Here is a 20520-nt window from a genome sequence, read left to right as displayed (position 1 = left end):
GTTTTTACATACATGTCTTGTTTAAAAAAAGAATATTTCGACACAGAAAACGTACAAATGGCTTATGAATATACAGGTCCCAGCCGCTAGATTAGATAGTCGAATTTTGTTCCATGCTATAGACGAATAAACAAACTTATAACGAAATCAATATAAGTTTCAGGTCTGATATGTGGACAGACAGACGAACTAATAGAGCGCCGAATAAACATGTTTAAAAACCATTGAAATACATATCGATACTTACAAGTTTTCATGGTTCAAATCTGACATTTTTTCCTCTAGTGTTCTGCAATAGACACGGTTAAAATTATTAAAGCATTTCTCATTTTTAACGGTATAAAATTTATATTAAATTTTGTTCAAAAGCTACATTAATTAACATTGAACAAAACATCGATACTTACGAGTTTTTATGTTTCAAATATAACACATCTTTCTCATTTGTTCTGCAATAGAATCGGTTAAAAAGTATGAAAGCATTCCAAATGTGTAATAATTATATTATATATATATATGTTTTAAACTACACAAATTAGTTTGATTACCAATCGCTACCGGGTAGTCATAAATAGTTTATAGACACTTTACAGAAAGCAAAACCTAATCATAAAGACTATTTGATCATGTGTTGCGTATTACATAATGTTTAATTGACCTACCTTAATGCGACAATATACTCTCTTATGTATTCTGCGAACTACAACCTGTACTTTTTAAGTGATAAACCTTTAATTACTTTCTAAATAATGCATTGATGGAAAATATTAATTACTGATAACAAAATTGTAACCGTGTATTTAATAGCTGAAAACGCAAAAATATAAATGATTGGTGAATGCTAAAATATTGACTTGATCTACTATCGTTTCATAAGGTAGAACTACCGTGTTTTCTGTGGCTATCTTTCAAATTAAACTCTGTATCCTTCATAAAAAACAGTGTTTTTGATATGTATTCATCCTTTCTAGCATATTTAAACAATTGTATGAATTGCGGTAACTCTTATATGGGAGTAAGAGTGCATCTTTAAATACATTTATTATCGCAGTAGTTTTGAGTTATTGCATTGTTATAAGCATATGTTCATCTCACCCCTTAGCCTCGGGTATAACTGCTGAATTATGAATGGAAGGTCGTTCGACTTGAGACATTTGCTGCTCGTCTTCCGATGGGCAAACTGCTGACGCTTGTCTTCAATAATAACACGTATGTTTCCATTATATCTTTATAACTCATATATATACACGATAATACATTGTATCACACTATAACCATATAATATTATATAACCATTTCATCAAACGAAATACATTATGCACACTTATAACACTTGCTTGTCTTTTTAAGAAATGAATATGTTTTCTTATAGAAATGTTTGTCAGTAAATAGTTCAAAAAGCTGACGTGTAAACAAATTCACTACACTACCCCCCCCCCCCTTCCCATATAATAATACATTTAAAAATACATGATATCATTAACAACAAAAATGTATTTATGACGGATATCACGTGCCGACTTTCGGAAAACGTCTGAATGCAAAGGTTTCATGGCAATACTTCCAAATTATACTGCTGAGTGGTAGAAACCTCTACAAGGGAACATTAATCAACATATAATCGAAATTATATTGTCCAGAATATACCACCAATGCATGTAACTAAAGACTGGAGACACTATTGTTCAAATTACATTTGAATAGAGTACATTTAAAAAAGTAAATTATATAAACTGCCCCAATAGCCTTAGCATGGACTATTGCCGAACCCGGATTGCCGTACAACGAACAGTAAGTACAATTTACTTTCCGTATTGGAGCATTACTTGTATATACGCCAAAGCTTTAAACATTATGATATCTAGGGGAGCTAAATGCAGTTGAGGCAGCGGAGGAGAAATAATTTGGTAAGTTTACGATATTTGGTAGTGTTAAATAAACACACCTAGTTTGTATATAGTATATATTTACTGTGTTGTTTTATGAGTTTTGTGCTGTTGTTCCATGTGTCTTGTTTGTGATTGTTTCGTGTTCTTCGTAATTGGCGTTTACCCTGTGCCATTAAACGGGGTTTGTATTTTTTGTCTAATGAGTTTGTTTCTGTAGTTTTTCATATAAATACTAATTGACACACCTCATTTGTTTGCATGCGCTTTTATTTATTCAGGATTGTTGGGGTATGAGTGAGGCTGTGCATGCAAACTGGTTTAACCGCCCAGCAAATTAACATTTTACTGACCGTTCCAAGGCGGTACCTATCAATCCTTGATAAGCACGCCTGGTTGTTGTATATAGTATATATACACTGTTTTTTTCGTGGACTTTTGGATAACTTGGATACTGGACTTTTTTCTGTAGTGTGTCATATAAATATTGACAAATATCTCTTGTTTGCATGAGTTTTGACAAACATTTTTTGTTTGCATGAGTTTTTACATACATGTCTTGTTTAAAAAAAGAATATTTCGACACAGAAAACGTACAAATGGCTTATGAATATCCAGGTCCCAGCCGCTAGATTAGATAGTCGAATTTTGTTCCATGCTATAGACGAATAAACAAACTTATAACGAAATCAATATAAGTTTCAGGTCTGATATGTGGACAGACAGACGAACTAATAGAGCGCCGAATAAACATGTTTAAAAACCATTGAAATACATATCGATACTTACAAGTTTTCATCGTTCAAATCTGACATTTTTTCCTCTAGTGTTCTGCAATAGACACGGTTAAAATTATTAAAGCATTTCTCATTTTTAACGGTATAAAATTTATATTAAATTTTGTTCAAAAGCTACATTAATTAACATTGAACAAAACATCGATACTTACGAGTTTTTATGTTTCAAATATAACACATCTTTCTCATTTGTTCTGCAATAGAATCGGTTAAAAAGTATGAAAGCATTCCAAATGTGTAATAATTATATTATATATATATTTGTTTTAAACTACACAAATTAGTTTGATTACCAATCGCTACCGGGTAGTCATAAATAGTTTATAGACACTTTACAGAAAGCAAAACCTAATCATAAAGACTATTTGATCATGTGTTGCGTATTAAATAATGTTTAATTGACCTACCTTAATGCGACAATATACTCTCTTATGTATTCTGCGAACTACAACCTGTACTTTTTAAGTGATAAACCTTTAATTACTTTCTAAATAATGCATTGATGGAAAATATTAATTACTGATAACAAAATTGTAACCGTGTATTTAATAGCTGAAAACGCAAAAATATAAATGATTGGTGAATGCTAAAATATTGACTTGATCTATTATCGTTTCATAAGGTAGAACTACCGTGTTTTCTGTAGCTATCTTTCAAATTAAACTCTGTATCCTTCATAAAAAACAGTGTTTTTGATATGTATTCATCCTTTCTAGCATATTTAAACAATTGTATGAATTGCGGTAACTCTTATATGGGAGTAAGAGTGCATCTTTAAATACATTTATTATCGCAGTAGTTTTGAGTTATTGCATTGTTATAAGCATATGTTCATCTCACCCCTTAGCCTCGGGTATAACTGCTGAATTATGAATGGAAGGTCGTTCGACTTGAGACATTTGCTGCTCGTCTTCCGATGGGCAAACTGCTGACGCTTGTCTTCAATAATAACACGTATGTTTCCATTATATCTTTATAACTCATATATATAAACGATAATACATTGTATCACACTATAACCATATAATATTATATAACCATTTCATCAAACGAAATACATTATGCACACTTATAACACTTGCTTGTCTTTTTAAGAAATGAATATGTTTTCTTATAGAAATGTTTGTCAGTAAATAGTTCAAAAAGCTGACGTGTAAACAAATTCACTACACTACCCCCCCCCCCTTCCCATATAATAATACATTTAAAAATACATGATATCATTAACAACAAAAATGTATTTATGACGGATATCACGTTACACAAGTTGTAGATTCAAATATTGTCCGGCTTAAGATTGCTAAATCAATTATGGCTTTGTTCTCAAAGATATATTCCTATGTCAGACAGTTGTCTATATATGAATGACAATCATTTAAAGGTCCATTTGTATTTGTATCTTGAGGAGTTTTGCTCGGGCTTCCCAAGTATATTATTGCTAATGTTGCATGGCATAGAACATTGGGCTTCTCCAGTATATTATTGCCAGTGTTGCTTTGGCATAGAACATTGGGCTTCTCCAGTATATTATTGCCAGTGTTGCCTGGGCATAGAGCATTCGGCGTCTCTAATATATTATATCTGGTGTTGCTTGGTCAAAAAGCATTTGGCTTGTCAAGTATATTATTAACGTGTTGCATCTGCAAATTGCAATGAACTTGTCAAGTATTTTGGCTTTGGGCTTGTCAAGTATATTATTGCCAGTGTTGCTTAAGCATAGGGCATTGGGCTTGTCAAGTATATTATTGCTAGTGTTGCTTGGGCATAGGGCATTGGGCTTCTCAAGTATATTATTGCCAGTGTTGCTTGGAAATAGTGCATAGGGCATTGGGCTTGTCAAGTATATTATTGCCAGTGTTGCTTGTACGTAGGGCATTGGGTTGTAAAGTATATTATTGTCAGTGTTGCTCAGACATAACACATTAGGCTTGTAAAGTATTTAGTTGCCAGTGTTGCTTAAACAACGGACATTGGGCTTGTCAAGTATATTATTGCCAGTGTTGCTTGGACAAAGTACATTGTGCTTGTCAAGTATATTATTGCCAGTGTTGCTTGAACATAGGGTATTGGGCTTGTCAAGTATATTATTGCCAGTCTTGCTTGGACATAGGGTATTGGGCTTGTCAAGTATATAATTGCCAGTGTCGCTTGGACACAGTGCATTGGGCTTGTCAATTATATTATTGCCAGTGTTGCTTGGACATTGGATATTGGGCTTGTCAAGTATATAATTGCCAGTGTTGCTTGGACAAAGTGCATTGGGCTAGTCAAGTATATTATTGCCAGTGTTGCTTGGACATAGGGTATTGGGCTTGTCAAGTATATTATTGCCAGTATTGCTTGGACAATGGGTATTGGGCTTTTCAAATATATTATTGCCAGTGTTTCTTGGACACAGTGCATGGGGCTTGTCAAGTATATTGTTGCCAGTGTTACTTGGACATAGTGCATTGGGCTTGTCAAGTATATTATTGCCAGTGTTGCTTGGACATAGTGCATTGGGCTTGTCAAGTATATTATTGCCAGTGTTGCTTGGACATAGTGCATTAGTCTTGTCAAGTATATTATTGCCAGTGTTGCTTGGACATAGTGCATTGGGCTTCTCAAGTATATTATTGCCAGTGTTGCTTGAACATAGTGCATTGGCCTAGTGAAGTATATTATTGCCTATGTTGCTTAGACATAGTACGTTTGGCTTGTCAAGTATATCATTGCCAGTGCTGCTTGATTATAGTGCATTGGGCTTGTCAAACATAATATTGCCAGTGTTGCTTGGTCATAGTGCATTGGGCTTGTCAAGTATATTATTGCCAGTGTTGCTTGGAAATAGTGCATTGGGCTTGTCAAGTATATTATTGCCAGTGTTGCTTGTACGTAGGGCATTGGGCTTGTCAAGTATATTATTGCCAGTGTTGCCTGGACAGAGTGCATTGGCTTGTCAAGTATATTATTGCCAGTGTTGCTTGGACAAAGAGCATTAGGCTTGTGAAGTATATTATTGCCAGTTTTGCTTGGACATAGTGCAATGGGCTTGTCAAGTATATAATTGCCAGTGTTGCTTGGAGAAAGTGCATTTGGCTTGTCAAGTATATTATTGCCAGTGTTGCTTGGACATAGGGCATTTGGTTTGTCAAGTATATGAGTGCCAGTGTCGCTTGGACATGAGGCATTTGGCTTGTCCTATATATTGTTGACAGTGTTGCTTGGTCATAGGGCATTGGCCTTTTCCAATATATCATTGCCAGTGTTGCCTGCTCAGAGAACATTGGGCTTATCCAGTATAGTGTTGCTAGTCTTGCTTGAACACAGGGTATTGGGCTTGTCAAGTATATAATTGCCAGTCTTGCTTGAACATAGGGCATTGGGCTTGTCAAGTATATAATTGACAGTGTTGCTTGGACATTGTGCATTTGGATTGAAAAGTATGTTATTGCCAGTGTTGCTGTACATAGGGCATTGGGCTTGTCAAGTATATTATTGCCAGTGTTGCTTAGACATAGAACATTAGGCTTGTCTTATATAGTATTGGCAGTGTTGCTTGGAGTAAGTGGAATGGACTTGTCCAGTATATTATTGCCTGTGTTGCTTTAAAATATTTCATTTGGCATGTCAAGTATATTATTGCCATATTTGTTTGGACATAGGGCATTGGGCTTATCCAGTATATTTTTGCCACTGTTGCCTTGTCATAAGGCATTGGGCTTGTCAAGTATATTATTGCTAGTATTGCTTGGACATAGTGCATTGGGCTTGTCAAGTATATGATTGCCAGTGTTGCTTGGACATATTGCATTGGGCTTGTCAAGAGGCTAACTTGTTGTTATTTTCAATACATGAGCATACTTAAGTTATACATATTATAAGAATTACTAGATAACAACACTTTCCGACGTTATTATTATCTCAGTTTGTTTTTAACTAATTAATCTTACACTTACAGTGTTATGACGTTTGCCATTATAAGTATATTGTTAAAGGCATTAATATTATGTTGTGCAAATTGTCAATTAAACTTGTGCTACGTACTAAATTGAAATACTGTGAATTTAAAAAAAAAAAACAATAACATAGCTGTATCGTAGATTCACGCTATCAGTTATTGTGCGTGCACAGCATATCGTTAAATGTGAATTATGTTTTTTCGTTATCACAAACTACAAACATACGGCAGTTTCATTAGTTTAGTAGATCATCGTTTTCGCTAAAATGATGCTTATTTTCTTGTTCTTGCGTCTTTGTTAGTTACCGTTCATTCGACCATCTGGCTGTTTGATATCTGGTTCACCCTAGGGAAACTAACTTAGTTCTGCGGCAAATGTAAATGGTTGTTTTATTGTCAGGTCATTGCAGATTAGGCTGTTTTGTAAGATAGTGATCGATTGGTTGCTTGTCAGTCTGTCTGTCCATGATCTCGTTCTTGGGGGTTACGTCGCTTACACGAGGGTTCTTATAAGTTCAGGCGTATGTTCAAATTGTTGATTATTTAGGCCTGGTCTTAAAAAAACAGTTTTTTTGGTGGAATATTTGATATGTTCACTTGCAATATAATTACGGTAACAGTTAATTCCAATCAGCGTGATCTAGGATAAATTGTATACTCTAGGTATTATTTGATTTTCATTAAAAGGCAACATTTGTTTTAGTATTGAATATATAATATTGTTAATCGTCTTGTTTCAGAATCTTTTTGTGCAGAACTTTGTATAAACATCACTCGCTAGAGCGACTTAGTTTTAACCAATGGTAACAAAATGTAACAAAACATTCCATCCTAAAAAGGACGTAACGAAACAGTCTAGAAGTTGAATTTCCTATTCAGTTATTGATGATGCACAACATACATACTATATAGTTTACCTGTCGATGTTCAATCTCACCATATATTGTAATATTTGGTCAATGCAACTAGGCACACGCTTTATGTACTTGTGCATGTTATGTGAGAACAGTCACGTCGTTAAGATAATATATTCAAAAATACTATTTAGGAACGGGACGAATATATTCTTTTATATGTAATTTTATTTATAAAAGAATATTAGATCATGAAAACGGCATGTAGAGCAATATCATATTTCCCCGACTGTCGCTATTTATCCCATCGTTTAAATAATGATATTAAAATACGACACGTTTAAGTCAGGTAAACCAAAACTGAAGTATTTTTGTTGGATATACATATTCTTTTAGATAAATTGATAAATGGTGTTAAGGTGTTACTGAGGAATTTGAAACCTTGTATACTTAGAAAAAAAAAACATAAATGTATTTTCTCTCGAATCTTGGAATTTGGCGCGTTTACGTCATTACATCAGACATGTTGTCAGAAACGTATCTGTTGAATACTTCCGGAAAGAGTTGACGTCAAAACCGTTATAACAATTGAGAAATCGCAAGTTGAGTATCGCTATCCCTAACGGTTGCATTGGAAAAACTCCGACGTTATTTCGTTCGAAGCAACGTACCTCGATTTTGCGCAAGTGCAGAAATGACTCCTACAGAAACGTTTAAATTTATGGAAAAGGACCTTAAATAGAAAGATCATCCAAACACTAGTCTTTGAATGGCATCGGCGTTTCACGGACGGCAGAGATATTTCTTAAAAAATGAACTCAACATAAATGAAGTATGTGCGCGCTGGGTGCCGAGATTGCTATATGTGACAGAAAAGGATATACGTATAGCATCTTCAAGGGAGTTTCTGGGGCGTTATTGACGTTCATTCCAGACTTTAATTGATCGTATTGTTAAAACATATGAGACGTGGCTACACTACTACGAGCCCGACATTAAAAAGGCCGACATTAAAAGAGCCCGACATTACATGAGCCTCAATGGAAAACTCCGCAATCCCATCCTCCAAAAAGGCACGCATCGCCAAATCACTGAACAAGACGATGTTTGTTGTTTTTTTCATGGACAGCTGTCGGAGTTCTACTTCAGCACGCAGTCCCATCTGGCCAGACAATAAATAATGCGTTCCACCAGAAGGTTAAATGCTATTAATAATAAAATGTATTTTTATAAAACATACATTTTTTTGTTTTAATTTGTTATGCGCTAGCAGCATATGAAATGTTATGTATCCGAAATCATCATAATTTATTAACCGTGATGAAGTGTAAAAGACAAAATATTATATGGATCTTTATACAAGTATTGCTGATAATTCGCCGGGATTTGACCTATGCCATAAGGTAGAAGCGCCCAGGTGCCGAATAAGTGAATTTGATTGTTCACCAAGACAACGCGTCATCGGGCCGAAGATACGCTTATGACAGTTGACTTCCTTGCATATGAGCGTATGGAGCAGCATCCGTACAGACCAGACCTGGGACACATGGATTTTGCGTTTTTCCCTAGGGTGAGCTTTCAGGCCAAACATTCGAATCTGTAGAGAAACTGGCGATTGCTGCAAGGAAGCATATCAGTGGATACGATCCGTGTGGTTCAGATATATTTTTGTAAGTGGTAGGGAGACACCGAAAATGTGTCTTTGCATGCGGCAAAATTATTGAAAAGGCTTAACGTTAGACATAACGTCGCGTTATTTTTGCTATACAATGTGCTTCGTGTTGCTCATGGTTATGTGTAATAGGGTGATGCTTTTTATTGATGTTGTTTGCTTCCTGTAAAACTTCCAACACCATTTCCAGATACGTTTCCCTACCGTAATGCTGTATTATTTTGGTTGTAAAATAAACAGTTCCGATATCATAAGCAGCGTCCGGAAATTTTACGATTGACACTCGTACAATCTGATTATAACCAATGGATCCCAAAATAAGGAAATGAAAAGAATCAACTGGTGTTGCCATTTGTTTGGTTTCAAGTAATTGATGTTAAGACTTGGATCTTTTAATAAAAGTTTTTAGAGTAGTAAATATTGTCGCAAACTACGAACCTTCAACTTTACTTTGCAAATAAAGTCATCGGCATCACCAATGACATGACTATTAAATTCCTGTATTCGCGCTTCTTAGTGTAAAGGCTTTTGCAGTGTCTCTTAGTGAGTTATTATTTATTTAATGCAAAATTAACAATTACGTTTACATTGTTATGTATACAATATGTTCCGGAACTTGCTTACCGGTAATTCAAGAAGTCTGGTCTCCTTTGAGCGACAACACCTCTGACAGAAATCAAATATATAACTTAAAAACTACTCTTGCCACAAGGCAACAACGCTTTAATATTTTCGACGTAATAATTGTCTCAATTTCATTTTAACCTATTAATTCTACAATTAATGTGTTACATAGTTAAACAATATTTGAATATTGTAAGAAACATACAGCTTATGTTGTGCTAATAACCATAATAATATAGGATGAAAACCGAATTACGTTTAAACAACTTTTAAAACGGCGTCTTCTGAAAAGTGTTTTTAATTAGTTTAAACGTTCAATTTTGCTAATAATCGACGGAAAAAGTTTCATTAGGGAAAGTCATGTATTACCTACGATTTAATATCAAAATTGCCAGGAAAACTCCTTAAACATCGATATTAATGTGAATTCAAATGTTCCGGAATCTAACAACGGACATGTTGAAGAAAGGAATCACAGCTTAAACAAACAGAAAGCGCTACAGAAAAAAAATAGTATGATAGAGACACTGTTACCGTGGAACAAACATTGGGAGGTATTAAATTCATATTTAATCCGTGGCAGACATATTCTTCAGCTCGGACAAACAATGTGATTGCAACTCAAAAACGATAGTTCATGACAAACACCAGCGAGTGGTAGAAACGAGATACAAGGTGCATAGTGGTAAGCTGCCTTACACTTTAAATATGTACAACACAACGGCAACGTGCTTAGTCAATGGAAAAAAAGACTGATTCATTTTTAGACGACGATTTTCCCCAGATTGTGATCTTAATAGAAAAGGGGTTAACCGAAAAAGGAATATCAATAAAAGAATTTAGCGTTTCTCTTAAAGGGCTGTTGGAAACCATAGAAAAAATCAATCATCCGACTGTAACTGTAATTGAATGTGATGACGAGGTGCAATTTACGCTGGTTAACTTTGAAGAACCCGTGAATAACTCGCATACTTCACAGGATTCAGAAAATGGTAAGAACATTCTAGATCAAAGTACATGTACAGACACCATGATACTTTTGAAAAACATCGAGGAATCAGTGAGTAGGCTAGAGAACGCGCTCGGCTGTCACATGTCACAGACAGAAATGAGTTTTGCACAGCTCCGAAACGATTTGTGTAGCATTAAAAGGCAAACCAAATCTAAAAATCAGCATACAGACAGAAACCTCGATGGTGTGAATTCAAGCAATATATCACTCAAATCAACTTGTGAAAAAGTACACGAATCACATGTTAAGAAATTACAGGCCATATATGATGCTATTAAACAGTTAAATGAAAACACCAAAACTCGGCAGAAAACAGATTTATTGTTAACCAAAAACAAGACATGTTCATCTAAAACATCAACTGAGAACAGTGAAAAAAGAGCCATAACGTCTGTTATTGAAAGTAAAAAAAAACACCGATCGTCAAGAACAACCATTAACTTCAAGCGATCAAGAATAAAAAAAAAAAAAAAAATTGGTGACTCCATTACCAAAGGTATTTGTGAAAAAGGACTTGACAGAAATGTTGAAGTTTGCACATTAAACGGCGCCTCGATGGAAACTATATCTAAAAAAGTGAACGAAGTGGATATGGACTCATACAATTTAGTCATCGTTTATGTTGGCGGAAATGACGTCAGTCGCGGAAGACCATTACGCAGATTAAGAAATGACGTCACTCATTGAGACGTTACGCTCCACAACATGTACTATTTACATCCTCGATCGGATATTCACATTAAAAAAATTCGTGAATTAAATATGATAGTGCACAGCTTAGCTGAAAATTTCAATCACAATGGCATTGACGTATTCACGCCATTTACAGATGGAAATGGCTACTTGTGTCCAGACGGGATACATCTCAATAAGAGGGGCTTGAGTTTACTTGTTCGTACCATGGATGCAAAACTGTGAATCATCAAACCTGCAACCTGGCGAAAGAACCACAGCTCTAACGCTCAACCATTGACACGGAGTGGTCAGGGATTTTGGACCGAAAATAACAGCCAGCATTCTGTCTCGAACGATGGACATCCGGGCGAAAATGGAAACAGAAACCGTCAAACATCCGGGCATTGTATTGCTCCAAACGACTATTATGATATAATAACATATGGAACCGGGCAGGCGACCGGGAACTTACGTCAACATCCGTTTTCGCCAAACGGAAGCGGATATGGTACCTGCCAGACTAACTGTAACTTCCGGCAACAATATATACCGCACACCAAACACTCGGGGGGAAACAGATATGGAACCGGACTGGGATATGGTAATTTCAGGCAACATCTCAACCCCCGTGACAAATTTGAAACTGTGCTGACGTCCGCGAACTACCGGCAACATCCAATTTCAACCAATGATATCTAATTTTGTAATTTTTTTTATCAGAGTCGATATTCTCACGTCATTCCAATATTTTTATTAAAAACTACAGAAAGAAGCCCAGTACCTCACTGTTTAAATTGTAACCCCATTCAATGACAAAGGGTAAACGCCAAAGACATAAAACTGAAAAACAAACAATGACAAACCCAAAACATGGAACAACACTACACAACTCTACAAACATCACAGTGCAAACGCTATAAAACAAGGTGTGTTTATCAAGGATTGTACGGTTCCGCCTTCGAACAGTCAGTAAAATTTAAATTTTCTAGGGGTTTAAACCAGTTTGTGTGCACAACCTGACTCTTTTCCCAACAGTCCCGAATAAAGTAAAACCGTTAATGGTAATTATTATCAAAGTATGCATTGACTTGAGAAAACTTAAAATAAAACAAAAAGTAATAAGCTAAAAGGTAAACCTCAAGTACTTTAATGATATGATTAGGGATCTCACCTCTATCTGCAGACGAAGGAATACAATTCCGAATACCTAATTTGTAAGGTTGTAAGTGATTAAGACTAAGTTAAGACTAAGATCCTTAAATGAAACGAGTACTTGTAGTATTTTGAACTGAACTTGCCCTTAGACTTGTTAATGTTGTCGCAAACTACAATCCTTAAATATGCTTTGCAATCGGCATCAATACGCTGAATTATAAAGTTGTAATATGCTATAATTTCCATCAAATAATTTAGTGACATTTGGTTTTTGTTATTGTTTATATGATATATGAAATAATCCTGTTTGAGAACATGTTGTACAGTCATTTGTACGACCATTCGCTTGTACGACTTAGTTTTAAAACAAATGGGAAAAGCCACTTTGTGTATGTTTCGGGTAACGCCAGTAATAACACTTACATGGACACTTCACGGACAAGCTCAGCCAGTACGAAGACCGTTTAAAAGCATATGGTAAATGTCTCACATATTCTTAAATATAGGCCAATTTTTTGCTTCTGCTACCTATATCAAAACGGTAGAGAAAATAATATGTTTGTTCCTATAAAAGGATTACTTAGTAGTCTGTTTTTGCTTGACAACATACAACGACACGTTGTCGAGGTGATGCATACGATACCGGATTAGTAGATGACCCGATATGGGAAATACGAGGAAAAGGAAAACATACTAGGTGAAAGCGAAGCTTGAACCCGAATATGGTTTCCTGCGCCCCGTACATCCCAAATCGGGTCACCTACTAGCCCCGTAACGTATAGATCACGTCGACAACCGGTTAACATGTTTTAATGATTCATTTATTTATCGGAATATTCATCTTAATCTTAATGGGGTCACCGCTTCACCAGTCCTGGACCGTCAGACATGTTGGAGGCGTGATATTATATCATATCTCACTCAATTTCTACATCAGTGGTATAATGTTAAACCTCAATCAATGTCAGCCGTATAGGTATTATGTCTCATATCAATCAATGTCTACTACAGTGATCTAATGTCAAATCTCAATCAATGTCAGCCGTATAGGTATTATTTCTCATATCAATCAATGTCTACTACAGTGATATAATGTCATATCTCATTCAATGTCTACAACAGTGGTATTATGACATACCTCACTCAATGTCTAAAACAGATGTATGTTAAATCCCAAAAAATGTCGCAATATAAGAGTCTACGGGAGATAGAATAAGCAGAAGATAATGCAATAGGCATTGCTATGGGAGATGGGATAATCAGAAAATTATTGAGTATTGGTATTCGGTTCGAATATGAAATTCGCATTTTGTTTAATTTGTTTGCTTGAGTTATAATATCTTACAGTACATTTTAGGTATGCATTTCTAAATTCTTTGAAATAAAGTATTAAATCGTAATTTGCATTTCGTTTTCCATGTTTTTGAAATACACATTGTCTGTATCTTGCTAGCAAATTTTAAGATGGTACAAACCGCTGTATGTCTAACGCCTAACGCCAACCTCATTACGCCTAACTGGATTTCGATTACGAAACTAAAACATGTATTTCTCAACTTATTACTGATATGTTACGTCGTTTGAAATGGAATTGTCTTCATATGTTGCAAATCGGATTGTGTCTATTGCTAAAGTTCAAACCGCGATACGATAAAACTATAATTTGATTACGACTCAACTTATTACTGATATGTTACGTCGTTTGAAATGGAATTGTCTTCATACGTTGCAAATCGGATTGTGTCTATTGCTAATGTTCAAACCGCGATACGATAAAACTATAATTTGATTACGAAATTGAAGATGAGCTTTTCAATGCAAACTCCAACTAATCACAGAAAAGTTACTCTTCCTGACTTTAAGGTTGAACGCGACTATGATTTTTTTTTCGAGTTACTGTCTGAAAATTGGTATACGAATAGAAGAGCATATGCCCAATCAGGGACTGTTTTTACCTTTTTAATATTCGGAAGAGTTTTGAAACTATGACTCCTGAAAATATACCACTGACGTCAATTTTGAGACGTCTCTCATATTTTTGCGGTCCAGCTACAATAACCGTTAGTTTCACCAATTATTCGTTAACCGCTAAGAAATTTAAACCTCAAGTGCGTCTTGTGAAAACATTCACGCACATATTTTTTTTTCTCTTGTTGAACGTTATTGTTTCTAAATTCGTCTATAACGTTATTTTTCGCGGGAAAAACGGCGTCGTGTTTCGCTAAAAAAAATGCGCCTTTCTTTAATTCTTGAAAGCACTGCTCGTTTAATTTTTGATTTTTTTAAATACCTGTATTCAATATTTTATTACAAATCGCCTGATATCAAAAAAGGGTACCTCACAGACTTCGTTTTTGCGCAGTATCAAATAATCTAACCCCTATACCTGTTCTTTTTCATTACGTATTGTTATAAAACGTTTAGCATGACGTAAATCGAACTATTATTTACGCTAATAAGAGCTTAGTTTTGAATAAACCACAGATCAATAACATATAACAGTTGTTGTTAATTTTAGTTAAATTGATAATTCAACATTGTTTTCTTCTGTTGAATTCCGAATAGTTAACATTATTAAGTAATTAAAGCACTGATTATAAATGGAGTATAGTTAAAGTGACATGCTTATCCAAAATCCATGCATGAACATGTATAACAAGATCAATTTTGTCTAATAAAACTTTTACTTCTTACTCAATTATGCATTTATGGAAAATATTAATTACTGGTTACAAGATTTTAACCGCGTGTTTAATAACAGAATGCACAAAAACATTAAATTATTGGTGAATGCTAAAAGATTTACTGTGGTCTACTCTAATCTCATAATGTAAAAATACCATGTTTTTTTGCTCATTTCTTTTAAATCAACTCTGTATTTCTCATAAGAATCTTTGTTTTCGACAAGATTTCTGCATCCAAGCGTCAGATCACACACGACCTTACTATAATGGAAGTCAAATAGACTTATTTTATTTGCATGTAAATTTTATCGACCGTTTTGTTATAAGTAGCAGAAGCAATAAAACGACCTATTTCAATCTTATAATCAGTTCCAGTTAACCAAACTATATGCTGGTAAAAGTTGTGATCGCTGCATTAATTCAACAGTTAAGGTTGTGTTGAACAAAGTAGACATTTATCATGCTGTATATGTCCTGTCCCATTTAGAGAGAATGAAACGAAGCTGCAAGAGAAAATAATGACACTGGAGAAGGAATGTACTGAACTGAGGATGGAATGTACTGCGCTGAGGTAAGGCTATGTATAATATGCCTTGTTTTTAACTTAACTATTAAAATATCAAACGAACGACTACAATACTTAAAATCTAAGGTTGAGACTTTTAAACTAGTTTAAACAGGATATTGACCCTAAGCTACTGGAACTATATCTGTTTCTCTCTAAAACAGTGTTGCTAAAGGGCTGTTTACTCAAAACTTGTTTAAGTTTACTTAAGGAATGAATTGCGGGGTTGATGTCATTATCGGGGTATGAACGCAATTGGGTTGGTCAATGTGTGTGGAGTCCGAAGGACTCCACGAGTACTTTGACCAACCAAATGGCATCAACCCCGCAATTCATTCCTTATATTTACACCACGAGTTCATTATTTCATTCAAGAATTGTTAAAAAAAAATCCTTTATTTCATTTAAGAAAACCTTTCAGTAATCCGTTCTTACCCATTCTGTAAATAGAACGACCCGACTATAACCAGAAACATTTTTTTCAAATGACGTCACAATAACGCGGGAAAAGATCAACCACTTGAAATCACTTTAAAACGTAAAATTGAAACACTTCTGGTACCAATATATTTAAAACATAATAAACTAACACTTTTAAAAATGTTGATCTATATTTTACGGGACCTGCAGACACAATACAACCAATAACAAGATCAATAGCTTTCATGTATATTGTTATGCAATGAATTACGATCCGAACATATCCGAAGATGTTGCGTTGCCGAAAGGCAGTTCATTTAAGGAATGGAAGTTGAGGTGTAAATATAACGTGATCAAAACATCGTTGTTTACTTTTAGACCTCAAATATAAATTGTACAACTTAATCACTTGTCATCAATTTTGTTTAAAATACAGCAGACTACAAATGTATTTATTAAACGTCCGGAGCAGGTTCGATTTGCAATTTAACAATAAGGAATTTAGCAAAGATAATTACTGACAGTTTTAAGCAATCGGCCAATGAAGTATAATGTATATTGTTTTTTAACCTGTTGATTTGACACGTGGTAAAACTTATTAATTTATTAATGTTATTATCATTTTTATTATTATAACAAAACGGTCGATAAAATAATATGTTTATTCTGATTAAGGATACATTTTGTAGTCATACAAAAATAATGATAAAAAAATTCTTTCTTGATAATAGATTTAATAAAAACTTCAGCACAAAATTACTTACCTGGCTATTAGTAGTACTTCTATTTGACCTCGAACCCGCTCCAAAAGCTGTATCATTTCCATATTACGAGTCTCAATTTCTTCTCCTTTTCTGTTAAAATAAGTCACATAATACCTTAATATTAATGTGTTTGTCTTTTAATGAAATGCCAACGAGATTGTTGAACCAATAAATATAAATAAAAGAAAGATTACATAAAAGCTCTAAACAAACGCATTAAAAACAATGTTATTGTTTACGATTGCACACCATATTCTCTCTTTTAAATATTTCATTTTTTGATAAACTTGGTTTCAACTATAAAGTCATTTCTTATTTTGAAAACAGTAAAGATTTATGCAGGGGGAATTATTGAATCACTATTCCCTCACAGGATCTTATTAAAATGTATTACTTTAATTAATATGAACACATTATATTAATATTAAAATAGGAATGTATACATTCGACAATATACTGTGGCATTTTGGCCAGTTAAAATTTATATCAATAATTTAAAGATTAGATAAACGATGAGAATATAAAATCGGAGTATAAAAGGAAGTGGTGTTTAACAAATAAACACATAAAGGGAACCGTCAAAGTTCAAATTGTATCATTTACAAGTGCGTTGAGTACACTTTCATTACTTAGATGTTTTATAGATGTTTGCCATGTTTTACCTTCATATTTAAATGTGTTTTGCCCATTTAATTCCAGTAAATATATAATTAGATTGTAATATACTTCAGTGCAACATTTTTGTTATGTAATCATTTTTATTTATATTCTGTTTGTAACATATTCTTCAAATGCGTTTGTGTACTTGATCTCAAATGCATAGTAACTTTATTTCAGTTTAATATGAAGAACAGCTCCAAACTTCGATATAGTATATATGGTATTGCATTATGTATAATGTATACATTTATATTGTAGATAATTGTCGATTTACTTAATAAATTCGCAACAACAGCAAAACTGCTTGTTATTTGAAAGGGGATGAAAGACTTCAAAGATCCATTAACTTCTACGAAAATTATAGTCATTAAGTAAACTCCTAAAGTGTCCGGCAATAACACTTCAAGCCCGGAGAGGCAGCGCCTAAGTTCATATTACGATGATATAAACACTGACAGAATTGTGGACATGTGCATTCCTATTAAAAATTGTACATTTAATACGAAATCTAACAATAAAACCAATAAAAATGGCAATTATCACTTGCATCTAGTTTTCATCATTCAACCGTCTAACTCTTTCTTCCGACCCGAAGAGAAAAGTATCATATTTCTAGACAGAATAGCAGCATACTACACTAAACAATTGTTGTTGTTCTGTTGTTGTTGTTAATAGTGTGGTTGTTGTTGTCGTGTTTGTCGTGTTTGACGTTGTTGTAATTGTTTCTGTTGTTACAATTCCTTGTAATATGAATATATGAACACAGCCATAATTATGGACAAGTAAAGTTCATTGTATAATTCAGCGTTGTATACGAATATCTTAAATCAAAATCATTAACAACGCCAATTATCACTTGCCTCTGGTTCTCAATATTATATTGTTTTCTTTAAATAATTGTACTGTGTTGGTGTTACCTTTGCCACAACACGTGAAGATGGCACGGACTCCAAACAATGAGGGGAGGCTTCAAATGCGTCATTATGAATATAATTGATCAGTATAGGACGGATAAACTTAAGGGCGTTTGAACAAAACTATATCTAGTAGGCGGGTCCAGAAGAAATCGGATGATCAAAATATAATGCAATAGGCGTGTATAGAAGCTATGGGATGATCAAAATGTAATGTTATGGGCGTGTTAATGGGGGATGAGAAGATCAGAAGATAATGCAATATGCGTATCTAGCTAAAATGTTATGAACAAAATATAATGCAACAGACGTTCCTTGAGAGGATGAGATGAAGATAATGCAATAGGCGTGTATAGGGCAGATATAATGCCCAAAGTAAAATGCGATGGGTTTTAAAGATCGGAAAATAATGCAATAGGTGATGAATGAGATGTGAAATGATCAAAATATAATGCAATAAACGTGTCTTGCGATGATGAGATAAAGAAATTAGACGAGAATGCATTTAAGTGACCAGGGGAGTTGAGAAGATCACCAAAAAAATGCAGTAGGCGTGTTTAGGGGAGATGAAATGATAACAATTTAATGAAATAAGCATGTCTAGGGGTGATGACATTATATTTACACCTCAACTTCCATTCCTTAAATGAACATCATTTCGAAAATTGCCTTCATCAATCGATGGACGCAAAATCTTCGGATATGTTCGGATCGCAATTCATTGCATAATAATATACATGAAAAATATTTATCTTGTTATTGTTTGTATTGTGTCAGAAGGTCCCGTAAAATATAAATCAACATTTTAGAAAGTGTTAGCTTTTTAAATTTTAAATGTATAGTTGCCATAACTGTTTGAATTTTACGTTTTAAAGTGATTTCAAGTGGATGAGCTTTTCCCGCGATATTGTGACGTCATTTGAAAAAAATGCTCCGGGTCGTTCTATTTACAGAATGGGTAGGAATTGGTTACTGAAAAGTTTTTTTTTAAATGAAATTCAGTTTTTTAACAATTCTTGAATGAAATAATGAACTATTGGTGTAAATATATGAATTAATGAATTGCGGGCTTGATGTCATCATCGGGGTATGAACGCAATTGGGCTGGTCAAAGTGTGTGGAGCCCCAAGGACTCCACGAGTACTTTAGGTAAGTCTAAAGGCGATGAGACGATCATAAGATAATGCAAAAGGTTTGAATATTTAATGTGATGTGTACGTTGGACATATTAAATATTTGAGTACAACAAAGTAAATAAATAAATTATATAGTTTTTATATCGAACCTGTTTGTCTCATCGATGAGCGTTGTAACATAAGGACACAACTCGTCTTCTCGAAACATTAGCTGCTCCTCTTCTGTTAGAACCATTGCAGGGAATGCACTGAAAAAATAAGTAGTACTTGTAGTAGTGGTAGTTTTAGGAGTAGTAGTAGTGGTAGTAGTAGTAGTAGTGGTAGTAGTAGTAGTAGTAGCAGTAGTAGTAGTAGTAGTAGTAGTAGTAGTAGTAGTAGTAGTAGTAGTAGTAGTAGTAGTAGTAGTAGTAGTAGTAGTAGTAGTAGTAGTAGTAGTAGTAGTAGTAGTAGTAGTAGTAGTAGTAGTAGAAGTAGTAGTAGTAGAAGAAAAAGTAGTAGTGGTAGTAGTAGTGGTACTAGTAGAAGTAGTAGTAGTAGTAGTAGTAGTAGTAGTAGTAGTAGTAGTAGTAGTAGTAGTAGTAGTAGTTGTAGTAGTAGTAGTAGTAGTAGTAGTAGTAGTAGTAGTAGTAGTAGTAGTAGTAGTAGTAGTAGTAGTAGTAGTAGTAGTGGTAGTAGTAGTGGTACTAGTAGAAGTAATAGTAGTAGTAGTAGTAGTAGTAGTAGTAGAAGTAATAGTAGTAGTAGTAGTAGTAGTAGTAGTAG

The 20520-nt window shown here is 34.3% G+C and overlaps 1 protein-coding gene across 1 annotated transcript in view; it reads right to left on the bottom strand.

Moving 5' to 3' along the window:
- The window catches only part of LOC128222043 (uncharacterized), a 54276-nt gene that overhangs the window by 9169 nt on the left and 24587 nt on the right, over positions 1–20520 (bottom strand). The window contains exons 9-17 of the mRNA XM_052930798.1: positions 19908–20006; positions 17049–17138; positions 9774–9815; positions 3524–3622; positions 2836–2877; positions 2676–2717; positions 1096–1194; positions 408–449; positions 248–289 (exon numbers count right to left, since the gene is read on the bottom strand). Of these exons, the coding sequence (XP_052786758.1) occupies positions 248–289; positions 408–449; positions 1096–1194; positions 2676–2717; positions 2836–2877; positions 3524–3622; positions 9774–9815; positions 17049–17138; positions 19908–20006 (597 nt within the window). The remainder of the gene's footprint in view (positions 1–247; positions 290–407; positions 450–1095; positions 1195–2675; positions 2718–2835; positions 2878–3523; positions 3623–9773; positions 9816–17048; positions 17139–19907; positions 20007–20520) is intronic.

The sequence above is a fragment of the Mya arenaria genome, chromosome 16 (assembly GCF_026914265.1).
Source record: "Mya arenaria isolate MELC-2E11 chromosome 16, ASM2691426v1".
Taxonomy (NCBI): domain Eukaryota; kingdom Metazoa; phylum Mollusca; class Bivalvia; order Myida; family Myidae; genus Mya; species Mya arenaria.
The sequence above is the reverse complement of the archived record's forward strand: the minus strand, read 5'-3'. Positions and strand labels throughout refer to the sequence as shown.